Source organism: Cryptomeria japonica, chromosome 9, assembly GCF_030272615.1.
Source record: "Cryptomeria japonica chromosome 9, Sugi_1.0, whole genome shotgun sequence".
In the NCBI taxonomy this organism is placed as follows: domain Eukaryota; kingdom Viridiplantae; phylum Streptophyta; class Pinopsida; order Cupressales; family Cupressaceae; genus Cryptomeria; species Cryptomeria japonica.
In genome coordinates, this window is record NC_081413.1 from 586,391,450 (window position 1) to 586,408,213 (window position 16,764).

The 16,764-nt window shown below is 34.8% G+C and overlaps 2 protein-coding genes across 4 annotated transcripts; both read left to right on the forward strand.

Annotated features, from left to right (window-relative positions):
• Window positions 1-5,550: 5,550 nt before the first annotated feature.
• On the forward strand, window positions 5,551-10,902 carry LOC131052099 (pentatricopeptide repeat-containing protein At2g13600). Of its 3 annotated transcripts, none has more exons than XM_059211262.1 (3): window positions 5,551-9,732; window positions 9,867-10,230; window positions 10,527-10,902. In XM_059211262.1, the coding sequence occupies exon 1, from the start codon at window positions 5,852-5,854 to the stop codon at window positions 8,165-8,167; it is 2,316 nt and encodes a 771-aa protein (XP_059067245.1). In that variant the 5' UTR covers window positions 5,551-5,851; the 3' UTR covers window positions 8,168-9,732; window positions 9,867-10,230; window positions 10,527-10,902. The 3 variants fall into 3 exon arrangements, with proteins under 3 accessions (XP_059067245.1, XP_059067246.1, XP_059067244.1); XM_059211263.1 differs by having other exon boundaries at window positions 10,541-10,902; XM_059211261.1 differs by having other exon boundaries at window positions 9,867-10,902.
• On the forward strand, window positions 8,545-9,438 carry LOC131858536 (pentatricopeptide repeat-containing protein At2g03880, mitochondrial-like). Its single transcript, XM_059211805.1, has one exon. The coding sequence runs from the start codon at window positions 8,545-8,547 to the stop codon at window positions 9,436-9,438; it is 894 nt and encodes a 297-aa protein (XP_059067788.1).
• Window positions 10,903-16,764: the final 5,862 nt, after the last annotated feature.

A 16,764-nucleotide genomic window follows, 5' to 3' on the forward strand; every position in this document is an offset into this window, starting at 1 on the left:
AAATGACACATACAATTCATGTTTTGTTGTGTCTAACCAATATTTTATATGGAGATCATAATGGTCAAGGCCAATCCTATGCTTAATAACATCTCTATTGGTTGATGAAGGACGAGAATTATCATTCCAGAAACTTGTCACCAAGTTCCTAACAACATCTTCAATCCTATCAGATCGAGGATCTCTACACATAATTGCCCAATTCACTTCTGAGGTAGTATCATCCAAAGTCTTTCTCATTTTCACATATTTTGATATTGTTCTTCTACGAGAACCAAACTCGGATGATAGTGAACAGATTTGTCTTTTTTGAGGCATTCTTTCATTTACTAAAGATGTCAACATCACTCTTCTTGAAATGGTCTTATCTACTATTCAAGATTTTTTACCAATGTTCACCAAACCTTTCTTAACATTTTCAACGATAGATTTTTTTAGCTGAGAAGTTTTCCTTTTTTTACTTGTTGTATCTATACACAACAATTTTAATGGATCTATTAACTCATTATGAGTAAATACAATTGATAACAATTGAGCTTTCTCTACTGTAATATCAAGATTATTGAAATGAGACATTATTTATTTTGCACTTTTATTCATTGACCTCCTTTTAGTATGTCTACGTTCTTCACTAAGGCGTTTCAACTCATTCACATCCATTTCAAGTAAATGATCTAAATTTTTATAAGAAATATTTATCTTCACCTTTTTAGCTAGATCCACAATATGGTCATCCATACCGGTAGGAGGTAAGGAGCCCGACCCTTATCCTTTGACCTCCATTGATTCAACTTGGGCATCCTCCCTATGTTCTTGAACTATAATATGTTCTTAAACCTCATTTGCCTCAATTCCCGCTTGATAACTTCCTTCTTGTTGAGCTCGTTCTGCACACAAAAGATGACATGTATATATAGTAAGATAAAGGTCCTAAAAAGATATCATAAAAAAATAGATAAAAAAAGACTTAAGGGTCTACAAAGAGAGAGAGAGAGAGAGAGAGAGAGAGAGAGAGAGAGAGAGAGAGAGAGAGAGATCTAGTCATGTAAGAAGACTTAAGGGGAGAGAAAGGAGACCTAAAGATCTAATTTAAACTAAAACTATCTATTATTTTTATTCCACCAAGATATGTGATAAGGACAACAAAGCAACCTTTTATGAAGGAGACCTAAAGATCTAATTTAAACTAAAACTATCTATTATTTTTAATCCACCAAGATATGTGATAAGGACAACAAAGCAACCTTTTATGTAGGAGGGATTGTGAATGAAGGAAAATGATTGACTATGTGGGACCAAGACTAGTTTCACTGAACACAGACGTGGTTTCTGCTGATACTAACAATGTTTGTTTGAATATTTTTTGGCAAGAAGACACAACAAACAATGAAGACACAATGTCTGAAGGTGTTTTTGTCAAAATGATCATAATGTGTATGTTCTATAGGCCAAATCAGCCCAAATTTCCATGGGTCTAGCACAATTGAAAACACATCAAACACTTGCTTAGCCTAAGTACATTATTCTCAAGGTGGTAACCTCAGCCCACAACTTGGAATCTCTATCATCTCAAGTGTAGGGACACCTTGAGGGGTGTATTCACTATTTTTTCCTTTTTCATGAGTGGACAACTAGGGGCCTCCAGGACTAGAAGGATAACCCTATCACCCTCTCCCCAGAAAGCTAAAAGTAGCTTATGCTAAGACAAGGATTTTTGTCTCATCCCATGGGAGCCTTATGGTGAGTATCTTGGGGGGAAAACAATCCATCCCCTTGCACTGAAGCTATCACGATGTTTGGTCAAAAAAGGGTGGGCCACTAATCTAAAGGTGTCTAGTAATGTTTTGAGGCATCTGGTGGCTATACATGCGACATTTCGCTCATATTAAATGAGGCCTCCTAGTTTGTAGAGGTTACACTCTATAGGTTTTATCGCACCAAATGGCACTAGAGGAGATAGATGTCGGTATAACACATCGACACCAAGTGATAAGGGATTTTCATCCAAAACCACAATCTTTTGTATAGTGGACCAAAACAAAATACTGCTTGGGTTGTTCCCTCTCACATAATGGGAGAAATGACCTCTAAAAATAATAACAATTTCTCTTACACCCAAGATCCAATGGAAGACTAGGGGAGAGGATACTTTTGTTATCACCTTGGGTTCTAAACTAAACACAACGTGCCAAAGGAAGAAGACACACCAAGCAAGTTAATTACCCTCAACAAACAAATAAAATGTCAATGAAATTGTGTGAGCCTAATTAGACTAGGAATTTGAAATGCAAAGACACACATTATTTCAAATTAAAACAAGATTATTTTTAATCCAACCATTTCCAATTTATGAACTTGTTACTCTAGATATAGAGGTCACAATTTAAAGACATCCTAGAAAAAGAGAGGTTGTGAAGAGGGAGAGAGGAGTTATAAAAAAATTAAGTAGAGCATAATAGACTAATTTCAAATTTGATTATTTTTAATTCATTTATTCAAAATGTCTCATAATTTAAAAATGCACAAAAAATACTTAACAACGTTTAATAAAAATAACATAATTTAAAAATAATTAAGATAGAGTTATTTTAAAAATTATTAATTTAATTTATTTAAAATAATTTTCATAAAATTATTACATAAAAAATATTTAACTTTAGAATCAAATAAACACAATTTTTGGTACGTAATACATGTAAAATTAATTAGAAATTAAGTAAAGATACATACGTGCATAATATCTTTGCATTCTTACTTCTCAATATCTTTGTTTCGAATTTGCTAAATACTTCCTTGAAGTCTTATTTTGCCTTGTCTTCTTGTTCCCCATGCCTTTAAAATAACCTTCAAATTTCATCAAATGTCTTAAATTTATCGCCCACAAAATGACCTTCAAACTGTCACCCTTAAAATAACCTTTAAATGTCTTCTTCCATTAAAAAATGTGAAATACTTTGATAATTTGTGTTTGAAAAAATGAAATAAATCATTTCTATTTATAAGAGACTCATAATTGTAAAAAAATATAATTTTCCATCCGCCTGGGTTCGTACGATTGTTGACCATTAAAAAAGGCATGTTTGCATGAACCCATTAGTTACGTGGTTGTTTGTGCACTCTGTGTTCGAGTGAACTACCTAGGGTTTGAATGAACCCCCTTCGTATGAACCCCTGTTCGCACGAACTGACTTCCTAAACATCTCTCTCCCAAATTCTTTTAAATTCTTCAGAATTCTGGCCTTGAAACCTTTGGTTCAAGGCTCAAATGAAAGAATTTTGACAACCTAAAAAATAAGATGGTAGTGCTCGAAGCAAGCTTTCCAACAACTATAATTTCATTACATTGTGAGTTTAATATGATCTTGTTTTTTAAATTTTATGAAATATTATTTTTTCTACGAACATGAACTTCTTTGTTCAACGCATTGGGAAAAATAGTAAACTAATTCAAAAAAATTATGAAAAATATCTATGCCCTACATATTGATGTCTTCTTTCTAACAAAAAAAATTAAATTTTGATTTATATAGAACAAGTTATGTGTTCAAACATACAACTATGGCTAAATTATAATTAGTCAAACTTCAAAACTAAATAAAATGAAAAATATTCAACATATCACTATCAAACCAACTCCATACCCTAGATATTGAAGTTACAAAGCAAAATTCAAAATAATTGAGTTTTTATCATTTATAGAAAAAAGGTTATGCATTTCAGAAGGCACATCACTCTTAAAAAATGTTGTTTGCTATAAAAAACTACTTTTTGAGGGAGACGGAAAAATAAAAACTTGATTTTCTTCAAAAAAAGTTGAAAATAATATATTTAGAATCTGTAGGCAAGATGTTACAAATCACTAATTTATATCATCTTCAAATTCTTAGTGGTTTAAAAGTCATAGGTGTCAGAAAGTGAAGATTATTTTAAAAATGTTCATCTCAATGTCAAAGTTGGCAAAAAAGTGGGAACCATTATTGTGAGTTCACCCACAATTGTACATATTCCAAAAGACATTACAAAACATAATATGTAGATATAATCGATTGGTCAACCATATAATCACTTCAAATGCAAAATACTTCATGTGGATCTCTACAAACCAAAGTGAGACCCAAATAATCATCTCAACACATCTTCCAACACATATCTAGACAAAAAGAACATGATCCACTAAAACGCAATGCAATTAACAACATATCCGGAAGGCACCAAAAGCATTTCATACCACCCTAAATACAAGATGACACAACCAACACCAAAATAGTAACTGAACCAAACTCTATCTAGATAACCAAGGTTTGACAGAGCATATCTAGACCAATATCCATTTGGATAACTAGGTTTGACATCAATGACAAACATGCAAGCTTATGCTTCTAATAGATACTTTGTGCAAAGAGATAGAAGTTAGGATTTCAAAGATTAAGAAATCATGAAAAAGGTACTCAAATAAGGGAAAGTTCAAAAAATTGATAAGGATAAGGAAAAGAGCAAGGACCAAGTGAAAGGGATTTTAGGATAGAGAACTCAAAAATATTTTTAAGGAAAAAGTGTGAAGCCAAACTTAGGAGTAGTATTTATGGTTAAGAAAGTTTGATATCCCAAAATGAATAAAGAAAGTGGTGGAGTTAGTAATAAAAGACATGGTTGGAAGGGAAATTTCGAAAGTTTAAAAGTTTGACAACCTACCCAAACTAAGAGAAATGACCAAAAAATATCCCCCTTACAATTTTCTTAGATTTTTGCAACTTCAAACACATGAGAGGCACACAAGAATGAGAGATGACAACACATGTAAACTTTGACCAAAGGAGGTCCATTAGGAAACATCTCAAATTTATTAAGTATGATGGAGATAACAAGGTCAAAATGTATAAAGAGCTAAACTCAAGCACAAATTGGACACAATCAAATGGAGTGTCAATATTACCTATTTTAATTTTCACTAATCTCCCTACCTAATAAAAGTAAATACGTCATAACTAATCAACGCCAGTAGTTGCTATAGCCTACTTTAATTATGTACAACTATAAATAGACAAACACTTAATTATTTAAGTGCTTGAAGTTGATTAAAAAGATCTTCAAGATTTTTTCTGAACGATTGTATACATCTTTTTATATTAAAATAGATATTAGATTTTACTTTTACCATATCTAAACATATGATCTTGAGTGATGAAAATTTATAAATAATTATTTCATCCATACATCAAATTTTCACTAACATGAATCAATTACAACAAAAAAAAATCCAATTTTTTAGATAATAAAAATTATATATAAACTAGGGCGACCGTGTAGTACAACAGTTAAAACACTTGCTTGGTGGAACCGCTACCAATACTCAAATCTCTACTAACCCACTAGAAGTTAAAATACTTGCTTGATGAAACCACCACCAATCTCCAAATCCCGAGTGCTAGCACCCTAAAAAAATGCTCTTACCATAAAAAAAAAAAAAATAAACTATAACAATATTACTAAAGGATTTTAATGCTATAGAATGCTTGTTGAAAGAAATTGCACCCTCCAAGAGAACGAATGATAAAGGAAGATGAATCCAAACATTATGGAAGTGTGTGCCATCTCTCAATATAAGAATTGTATTTAGGCATTCCATTGAAATGGGCTCAAAACTAAATGGGAATACTATTTGGGCTGCAAATTTCACCATTAGAGGCGTAGGTAAGGAAATACCGTTTGGGTGAAATTATAAGAATCCTATATTCTCAAGAAACTGAGATCAAAATAAGAGAGGCTCACAGTGGAACTTTTAAAAATTCAGAAAGTCCTACTAAGACTGGGATTTCATCCTGGTTGATGAATTACAACACAAATTCATATAATGTCGTCCAATTCCCATTTCAATCTGAATCTCAGAGCACTCTGTATGGATGGTCGTTTGAAGGAGGCTCTTCACATTCTATTTACTTCGTACAAGTTTGTAAAATCTTCTACATATCTTCAACTATTGCAGGCCTGTATTTCCAAGAAAGCCCTTTCAGAGGGTAAGAAAATCCACTCTCACATCAACAGCAGAGGTTTTACATTTGCTGAAAACCCAGTTGTACAGAATACACTTATCAACATGTATGACAAGTGTGGAAGTTTGGTGGGTGCTCGTAAAGTTTTCGATGGCATGACTGAACCGAACGTCTTCTCATGGAATATGATAGTTACGGCTTACAGAAAACATGGGTTTCCTCAGGAGGCATTCACACTGTTTCGCCAAATGCAGCCAACAGCGGTTAAGCCAGATGAGTTCACTTTCTCCATTATTCTCTCCGTGTGTTCCGAGGTCGCATCTGTAAAACATGGCTTGCAAATCCATGGGAAGATACCAAGATGCGGGTTTCAATCTAATGTTAACGTGGTGAATACCCTGGTGTGCATGTATGCAAAATGGGGTAACATAGAGAAGGCGCGCGAACTGTTTGATAAAATGCCTAACATAGACACGGTTTCCTGGAATTCAATGATTACAGCATATGCACAAAATGCTGCTCTTGATGAGGCTCTGCAACTTTTTCAAGAAATGCCGCAACCTGATTTGATTTCATGGAATGCAATTATTGCTGGATATGCACAAAATGGGCTTGTTGAAAAAGCCCCGGAGATGCTAAAGCGAATGCAGTATTCAAATGTAAAGCCAAACAGAGAAATTTATGTCAGCATTATTTCCGGGTGTGCTAAAATGGGAGCTCTGGAACAGGGTATGGAGATCCATAAACAAATAGCCAACAACAGAGTTTTGCCTAATGTTATGGTTTTGAATGCCTTGATTAACATGTATGCAAAATGTGGAAGCATGCAGGAGGCACGTGATTTGTTTGATAATATGCTTCAAAGGGATGTTATCTCATGGACGTCAATCATTGTTGGATATACACAAAATGGGCTTGTTGGAAACGCCTTAGAATTATTTAAGGAGATGCAACTGGCAAATATAAAACCAAACTCAACAACCTTTTCCAGTATCCTTACGGCCTGTGCCAAATCAGGAGCTTTGGAATGGGGTATGGAAATCCATCAAAAAATAATCGAAAGTGGCTTTCTGTCAGATGTTGTAATTGTGAATTCGCTAGTAGACTTGTATACAAAATGTGGAAGCATACAGAAGGCATTTGAACTGTTTGATAAAATGCCTAATGCAGACATTGTCTCCAGGAATGCGATGATTACAGGATATGCACAAAATGGTTTTCCTGATGAGGCTTTAAGGATTTTCGAAGAAATGCCTCGGAGAAATGTGATCTCGTGGACTGCAATCATTGCAGGCTGTGCACAAAATGGGTTTGTTGAAAAAGCCCTGGATATTTTTAAGCAGATGATGTCAACAGGTGTAAAACCTAATTCAGCAACTTTTGCCAGCATTCTCCCAGCATGTACCACAATAGGAACTTTGGAATATGGTATGGAAATCCATCAAAAATTAATTGAAAGCCAGCTATTATCAAATGTTGTAGTTTCAAATGCCCTGATAGACATGTATGCAATATGTGGAAGTGTACAAATGGCCCACGAACTGTTTGACAAAATGCTTCAAAGAACTGTGGCCTCATGGAATGCAATCATTGCTGGTTATGCTCAAAATGGGTTTGCTGAAAAAGCGTTGGAAATTTTTAAGCAAATGCAATTGGCAGGTGTAAAGCCAAACTCAGCAACATTTGCCAGTATCCTCCCAGCATGTTTCACATTGGGAGATTTGGTAAATGGTGTGGAAATCCATCAGACAATAATGGAAAATGGTTTTTTGTCAGACGTTGTAGTTGTAACTACCCTGATAGATATGTATGCAAAGTGTGGAAGGATACAGAAGGCACTTGAATTATTCAACAGCATGCCTCAACGGGATGCAGCCTCGTGGACTGCAATCATTACCGGATATGCACAAAGTGGGCTTGTTGAAAAAGCCTTGGATACTTTTAAGCAAATGCAATTGGCTGGTGTAAAGCCAGATTCATCAACCTATGCGAGCATCGTTCCAGCTTGTGCAAAACTTGGAGTTATAGATCAGGGAATGGAAATTCATCAAAAAATAATTGAAAATGATTGTTTTTGTGATATGGTTGTGACGGCACTGATTGACATGTATGCAAAGACTGGCAGTATAGGAGTAAGGCATGTAAGCTGTTTGTCAAAATGTCTCAATGGGATGTAGCAGCATGGAATGCAATGATTGTAGGATATGCACAAAATGGTCTTGTTGATAATGCGTTGGAGGCTTTTAAGCAAATGCAATCAGTAGGTGTCAAGCCAGACTCATCAACATTTGCCAGCATGCTTCCAGCTTGTTCCAAACTTGAGCTTTGGAAAAAAGGCTACAGAATTCCATCAAATAACAGTTAAAAGCGGATTTCTATCAGATGTTAAAATTGTTACTGCCCTTATAGACATGTATGCAAGACGTGGTATCATACACAAGGCGCACAAATTGTTTAACAAATATCCCAATATGATGTGGCCTCGTGGAATGCCTTAATTGGAGGATATGCTCAAAATGGTCCTGTTGAAAAAGCCTTGGAGATTTTTAGGCAAATGCAATCTTCAGATGTAAAGCCAGATTCATCAACCTTTGTGAGCATACTCCCATCTTGTGCAAAACTTGGATCTTTTGACCAGGGTATGGAGATAAATCAAAAAATAATTGAAAATGGGTTTTTGTCTGATATGGTTGTAACAGCCCTAATAGATATGTATGCTAAATGTGCGAGTATACATAAGTCACATGAATTGTTTAACAATATGCATCATCCAGGTGTAGTTTCATGGAATGCAATCATAGCAGGCTATGCAATGCATGGCTATAGCATGGATGCCCTGAAACTATCTGAACTAATGAAGCAATCTGGTATCAATCCCGATCATGTAAGCTTCATTTGTGTTTTGTTTGCTTGCTGTCATGCGGGTGTATTGGATGATGGCTGTAAATTTTTTGATCACATGAGTGACTTTTATGGTATCAAACCCACAGTGGAGCATTATGTATGCATAGTTGATCTTCTTGGCCAGGCTGGCCATCTTGAGGAAACCCTAAACTTCATTATCAAAATGCCAATAAAACCTGACGTGGTTGTATGGATGTGTTTGCTTGGCCCTTGTAGATCACATAAGAATATAGAGCTAGGAGAATTTGTGGGAACACTTCTTTTTGAGTTGGATCCTCAAAATGCTGCACCTTATGTTCTTCTTTCAAACATTAATGCAGAAGCTGGAAGATGGAGTGATGCTCAAAAGCTAAGGAAATTGATGAAAGACAGAGGAGTTGTAAAGAAACCTGGATGTAGTTGGATTGAAGTCCATAAAAGGGCACATGGATTTTGTGTGGAAGACAGATCATACCCACAAACACAGGAGATGTATTCGAAGTTGGAGAAATTGTCTTGGGAGATGAAGACAGCAGATTATATTCCAGATAGTCATATGGAATGATGCACAAGAGGAGGAGTTACTCGTTTCCCACCATATTGAGAAGCTGGCAATTGCATTTGGGTTGTTAAACCTGCCCTCTGGAACAAGTATTAGAGTTGTCAAGAACCTTCGAGGGTTTGGTGACTGTCACACTGCAACCAAATCTATCTCAAAGATTGCTTCTAGAGAAAGTGTTGTTAAAGATGCATACTGTTTCCATCATTTCAAACATGGAGAGTGTTCTTGCAAATGTTATTGGTTACGCCAACTAAAGCAAGCTATATAACAAGGGGTTACAATGATAGAAGGAATTAGGTTAGTATTTTCAATTTCGAAAAATTGTTCCTTCTGACTGGTTGAAGGGCTAGACCATGATTTTGATCTGATGAAATGATAAAGTCCTGTCTTATGATACAATGGATTAGTATTGACATTCAATTGTTTTTCAGGAAGTCTGTACATCTCTGCAGTGAAAAGTTGGAGGAATTGGCAGAAGAATGGGAATTGTGAAAAGAGAGAATACTTGATGAATATGGAAATCTTCTCAGCCATCAGGAAGTTGTAGAGAAAACCGTACAATCAACCCAACACTTGGATACAGGGAGTGCATGTCTTGTTCATATCTTTATTGTTGTTTACTCTTACTTTTTCAGTTATATGGACGACTTTTCCAGATAATTCTAAAATCTTGTCTTCATTTCAGGTCTGCTATTTGGTCCTAACAAATTTGTTTTTTATCCAGGTGAATTTCATTTCTATATGGTCATGGAAACCAAGGAGATTTTACATTGCACGAACCCATCTCCTTTCAAGGTGACCAGGTTAATTGCTAATGACTAGTTAAAATCTGTTTGCCCAAATTCTATATTATAGCAAATTTCCTTGGCTTGGTCCTGGTATTTCTACTGTTTGTGTGGCTAATGAAGATATCAAGAAAATAACGTTAAAGATGGTAATTATGGACATTGGACACAATGCTCCCGTGGACACTTTGAACTCACTGATTAGCTACAAAAAGAATTAGAAAGCATGCCTAAATGGCATGATTCAGAAAGGAGGAAGCATATATGGGAAATATTTTATTCTCTTAACTTGCTTTTTGTTTTTAGTTGTTTTTGTGTAGGTGCAATAGAAGGTTAGACGAGCAACGAGGAAAGCGAAAATAGATTTTAGTGGAGGACAAGGAGAGGTGGGTCTAAGCTCGCAAGAAGTCGGGTAAATAGAAAGAGAATTAATTTATAGAGGGTAATTGTGGTCCTACAGGAGGCTTGATGTAGAGGGAAAAAATATGTGAATTTGTAGTACCTAATATGGTGGTAGGCTAGGCCATGGCAGTTGGGATCTGGAGTTCTTCGAAACAAGAGATTCAAAATTTTAAAATTGGGGAGGATGATATAATTGCTCTTTTATGACATGGACTTCACCAGTCATTTATTTCTTTTTGCTTTAATACTTTTGGGATTGAATTCATAATTCTTGTTGGTTAGTTAGCATAGTGACCCTTTAGTGCTTTTCCTTTTTTAATATTTTTGTTTTTGTTTTTAGGGGCATGTTGTTGATGATAGAATGGAATTTTGTTGATTGACACATGTCTCTATAAATTGGTTGCTAGCTTTTGAGTCTTAATATTTAAAGTTACACATTTTATTGTGGACATATTATTTTTCATCTTTTTCTAATTTGTTTTCAACTTATCATATGAATGTGACTATTTGCAATAAGATTAGGAGTAATGACCTTTTGTTCTAGTTATTCAATTTGGCAATATGAGTTGTAGGATCAAAGGATCTAGATATTGTGTTGAAATCTACTGAGATAAAGGTTTGTCTGCATCAACAATGAAGACTGGGTTAAATCATGTTCAAGGGAATTACGAAACTGGCAAGCTCAAAGTGTGGGTTAGAAATTATAGGCATAGGGACAAGGTGAGCTAAAATGATTTTGAGTGTTTAATGGATAAGTTACTTTTATAAAACTCTTTTGAAGATGACAAATCCTAAAAAATATTTCAAATAATGGCTACACATTTCTAATGAGGCTCCACCCTACTATAAAGAATAAAATGGTAGAAGGTATACCTTACGAATGATCACATCTAAAGATTATTGATTATGGAAAAGTCATGATTCAACTTCCTTATATGCAAGTGGAGGGGATCAATAGTGTATTACTTTGTTGGAAATATTGTTGTCATTGATGTCAAAGGAGAACAGAGCAAATTGTTGTCATATTACTGTTGTGAAAGAAGAAAATCATATGCCTTAACATGTAATGTTTGAGGTTTAAATGTGTGAAGGTCAAAGGCTACTAATTACATATTTGAAGGCAATTATTAAGACCAAAAATAGGCCAACCTCATTGAAGACAACATTGGATTTATTATTTTTCAATGGGCGGGTTGACCTTGTGTAGTTTGGTGCCCATATTTCAAATTAAATTTAAATTATTATTGTTTTAATGAGGTTGACCTATTTGAGAAGTCGCCCCCCTTGAAGAGGCATGAAGGTGGTATAAATGCAAGATGAGTTGGAGGTAAACATAGAAAGCAATTAATATGCTATACTTTTAAATACAAGCTGATTTTTTATGGAGAAGAGCATATTGGATATTTGATCAAAAATTTGATGGAGTAAATTTAAATGATTGTCGACCATTGAAGAATCAATTTTCAAGGAGAATGTTCATTTGGAGGTTGGTGCCTATCAATAGAAGAGATCGATGTCTCTTGCTAATTTGGTTCTTAGCGGTCAGGATTTGCATCTCCAATGGGTTGATGCCTACAAAGTTTTGTAAAAGAGTTTTATCTTTTTGTGGCTAGACTTGGATAATAGTTCCAATCAATCTTATTTTATGGTTTCCTCTCGAAAGGGTTTCTACCTAAAGCTTGTGTTTCTTAGGTGGTAGATTCTATGTGATTGCTCTATTGTGGTTGTTGAATTTTTAATAAGTTAAAGATTGTCTTATACTGATTCACACCCCATGTCAGTATAAGTGCATGTTCATCAATTAGTATCAGAGCAAGTTCCTTCAAGAATGGTCTAACTACTAGTAGGTAGATCTTGTGAGCACACATGGCATGTCAAGAAGGTTTCTCTTCAAATACAGCTCCATTGTTTAGGAACAGACTATGCATTTTGGAGCATAAGGGTGCAAGCTTATTTAATGGCTATTGGCTTTGATATTTAACAATCTATAGTGAATAGTTATGTAGCTTCGTCATCTCCACCAATATATCTGATTGGAAAAAAATGATAGTGAAAACAATGCAAAAGCTATGAATGTTACTTTGTGAGGTCTATATCCAAATATGAGTTTGTCAAAGTAATGCATTGTGACTCAACAAAAGAAATCTAGAACAAACTTAAGAACATCTATGAAAGCAATGACAAAGTTAAGAAGGCTAAGCTCCAAACCCATAAAATACAATTTCAGAGCTTGAAGATGAAAGACAAGAAAAATATCATAGTTGATCTCCTTCATATAGATGAAATCATCAACACCATCAGGGGGCTTGATTAAAACGTTGAAGATTCAACGGTTGTGTAAAATGTGCTAAGGTCTCTTTCCTTGACATTTGATGCAAAAGTTTCCACCATTGAAGAAACAAAGGATCTCGATACACTAGCAATAGATGAATTGCATGGAATCCTCACAAAATATGAAATGACGATTGAAAAGGAGAATTCATCAAAGCAAGAAGTGTCCTTCAAAGCTTCAAAGATGATAAATAGCCTAGATTAAGTGATATATCTACTGATGAATCAAATGCAAAGAAAGCCCATTTTGTGAGAAAGATCAAGAAAGGATCCAACAAATACAAAGGCGAGTTACCTTCAAATTCTTTAATTGTGGAAAATTAATACATCTTGTTGCTAAGTACCCATGTGCATAAGATGGTAGCAGTGATGTTAAAGATTACAATAGCATAAATAAAGAAAGCAAACATCTTCAATACAAAAAGAGCTATAAACAAGGGAAACATGATAAGAACTTCCATAAACACAAGAAAAACCTCTATTCCAAATAAAATAGTAGCTCATCTAAGGAAAGCGATAAAAATATCTCCTATAGTGATATAGGAGAAACCCTCTCTATGGCAATAGAAATAGAGAGTGATGTCTTGGAAAATGAAGACAAAGAAAAAGAAAAGATGGATTCAAAAGAGAAAGAAAATGTTGAAATGAATGGGGAAGTGCATCATGAAGAAGAACTCATTTGTGCCTTAAGTGAAATCAAGAAATTTAAGAAAAATATTTTGATACAAAAGTTGCAACTATAGAAGTATGAAGAAGAGGATAATGTCTCAAGATAAAAAATGTCACAAATCCTTGAAGTATCAAAAAAATACTATCATTAGCCTAAAGACTCAACTTGAAGATGCAAAAATGATAGAAGAGGCGGTAAGTATTCAACTAAAGAAAAAAGAAGCAAACATTTGGGGACATTAAGGTTGAAAATGATCATCCTATTTCCATACTTTGTGACAACACTAGTGCAATCAATATCTCAAAGAATCTTGGTATGCACTCTACAACAAATCACATTCATATCAAATATTTCTTAAGAGAACATGTAGCAAAAGAGAATCTCAAGGTGGAGTGCATTGCCACAAAGGAATAGATTGCATATATTTTCACAAAGCCCCTTCTAAAAGATACTTTCAAGTATCTATGATTGGAATTGGTAATAATATCATTCTCATCTAATCACTAAATTCATAAAAAGAAGCGTGAATTCAAGGGAAGCTAATCACTACATTATCTTTTAACTCCATGAAGTCTTTGCCATTGATGTCAAAGAGGGAGAGTTGTAGATGGGGGGAGAATTATATTCATGTTGACATTCACAGATTATTTCTTTGCAAAGTTGCAATCAATGACAAAGGGGAAGATTGTTGGAAATATTGTCGTCATTGATGTCAAAGGAGAAAATAGCAAATTGTTGTCATGTTGTTGTTGTTGTCAAGGAAGAAAATCACATGCCTTGACATGTAACATTTGGGGCTTAAATGTATGAAGGCCAAAGGCCACTAATTGTATATTTCAAGAGAATTATTAAGACCAAAAATGGGTTGACCCTCATTGAAGATGTCATTGGATTTATTATTTTTCAATGGTCTCGTCAACCCCATGTAGTCTAACACCCACATTTCAAAATAAATTTAAATTATTTTTATTTTAATGAGGCCAACCTCTTTGAGAATTTGCCCCCCTCGAAGAGGCATGAAGGTGGTGTAAATGCAAGATGATTTGGGGGTAAACATAGCAAGAAGATAATGTGGTATCCTTCTAAATAGAAGCATATTTTTTTAGGAAGAAGAGCAAAGTGAATATTTCATTAGTAGAAAATATTAAGTAGATTTGAATGATTGTCATCCATTAAAGAAGCAATGTTCAAGAAGGAGATTTTTTTGTTTATTTGGAGTTTGGTGCCTCTCAAGAGATACTCTTCCACATACATACATACATACACACAAAGACACACATACACACATACACATACATACATACATACACGCATACGCATACAAATACACATACACATACACATACATACATATTGTATATGGTGAAAGTGGATAACAACAATATTGAAAGACTAAATGAATTCAACCTATGTGATGCTTATGATATGGGTGTAAATATGTATGTTGATGATGCAATATTTTTGTTCTTTTATGTTTTCAATATGTTATGCATATGTGAATGTGAATGTATGAAATGTAGATGAATATGATAATGCAAATGACTATTTATATGATGATAATGTAAAATGTGCTAATATGTGTTGTGTGTAGGATATGATGCAATTGTGATATCTATATGTATGTATGAAATGCTTATATGTGGTAATGCAGGTGCAACTGCATGAAATGCAAATATTTTTGGCTTGTCATTATACTTAGTCGTGTGATAGCAGGCTACACGGACTCAAGAAGGACAATGAAGGTCAATCAAGAAAGCGAGATGGAAGATAGAAGATATGGAAGTGAAAGAGCTTCTTGTGCATTATCATCTTTGAGCTTTATTATGGCAAGTAGGTTATGACAATCCAGATATATGTTTGATCCAAAAAGTCATTGTACCTGTTTGCATGGAGATCAGACAGTCACAAACAAGGAATGCCCTAGTTCATACTAGACTCATAGTGTCCTCATATCCTTGGACAAGTCATAGCATTACTAAGAGACAATCCATAGACAACAAAGAAAAATAGGTGACGATACCCCATCTTCACCTTTCTAGTCGACAACATCTTGGAAATAAAATCTCTAGTCAGAGACATCTTGGAAAAGCTAAAAGACATGTCACCAAAAGATAAAATCAAAAGAAAACCAAGACTCGACACCAACATCCACTGTAGTCCTCAAGTTTAGTGTCTCTTGTCACTTGTATAAGTCTTATTTAATTGTGGTCACAATGTTTACTTTCACAACAATGATATATAGCACTGAACCATAATGTTGCCTTCAAGTCTGTTGAAAGATTTGATTTGTTGAAGCCCATTGTTGCTTGTGTTTCATCAGAAACTGATTGAATCCATGCAACTGATACTTTATTGCGGAGAACACGGAACTTTATTGCGGATTGGTGATGCAAATGTTGCTTTATTGTGGATTGTGCACTGATAGACTGAAGAAAACTGGAAGAAACTATACTCCTCAAAACATGTGATGCTCTCAGTTCCAAACCCATCACTAGACGTAGGATTTGCCTTAGCCACAGATAGGAGCTGATTTATTATGGATAGAAAGGGGTGAAAATGAAGGATTATTATGAATGGCTAACCAATCTTAAGTAGATCAATAACAAGCGATGATGGGAATGGGTGTTTATTATGGATGGATAGGTCGTGAGTGTGTGCAAAGTGAAAGGATGAAATGGAATCCTGGAGGGAGGAGCAATGTCTCTACACATGGCGTCGGTGACTCAATTTTCACCATGGTACTTGCCCAGGGCGCCACTGAAGTGGTTTTCATCGTTGGACAAAATATTTTCTCCTTACTTTTTTCAATTTTTCAAATTTTCTTGTGTCACAAGGTGCCTGTTTGTCAAGTTTTCACCAAGTAACGATTTTTTTACTTTTATGATTTTTTTGTATTTTGATTTTTTTTTTTTAAATTAGGATACTCTGAAGAGCTGTGTGTAAAACTTGCGAAGGTGCATGTTGTTGATGGGATCCTCCAAAGGTTTGCCATCTGGAGTTGAGAGCTGATATGCATCAGATCCATAAGCTGATGTAATGATGTAAGGACCAAGCCAATTTGGTTCGAACTTGCCCTTCTTCTCTTTGTCTTGCTGATTTTTAGGATTTTCTCTGAGAACCAAGTCACCCACCTCAAATGTG

Bases quoted from the DNA above. Each gene is read 5' to 3' on its own strand.
- LOC131052099 (XM_059211261.1), top strand. From the start codon at position 5,852: ATGTCGTCCAATTCCCATTTCAATCTGAATCTCAGAGCACTCTGTATG.
- LOC131858536 (XM_059211805.1), top strand. From the start codon at position 8,545: ATGCAATCTTCAGATGTAAAGCCAGATTCATCAACCTTTGTGAGCATA.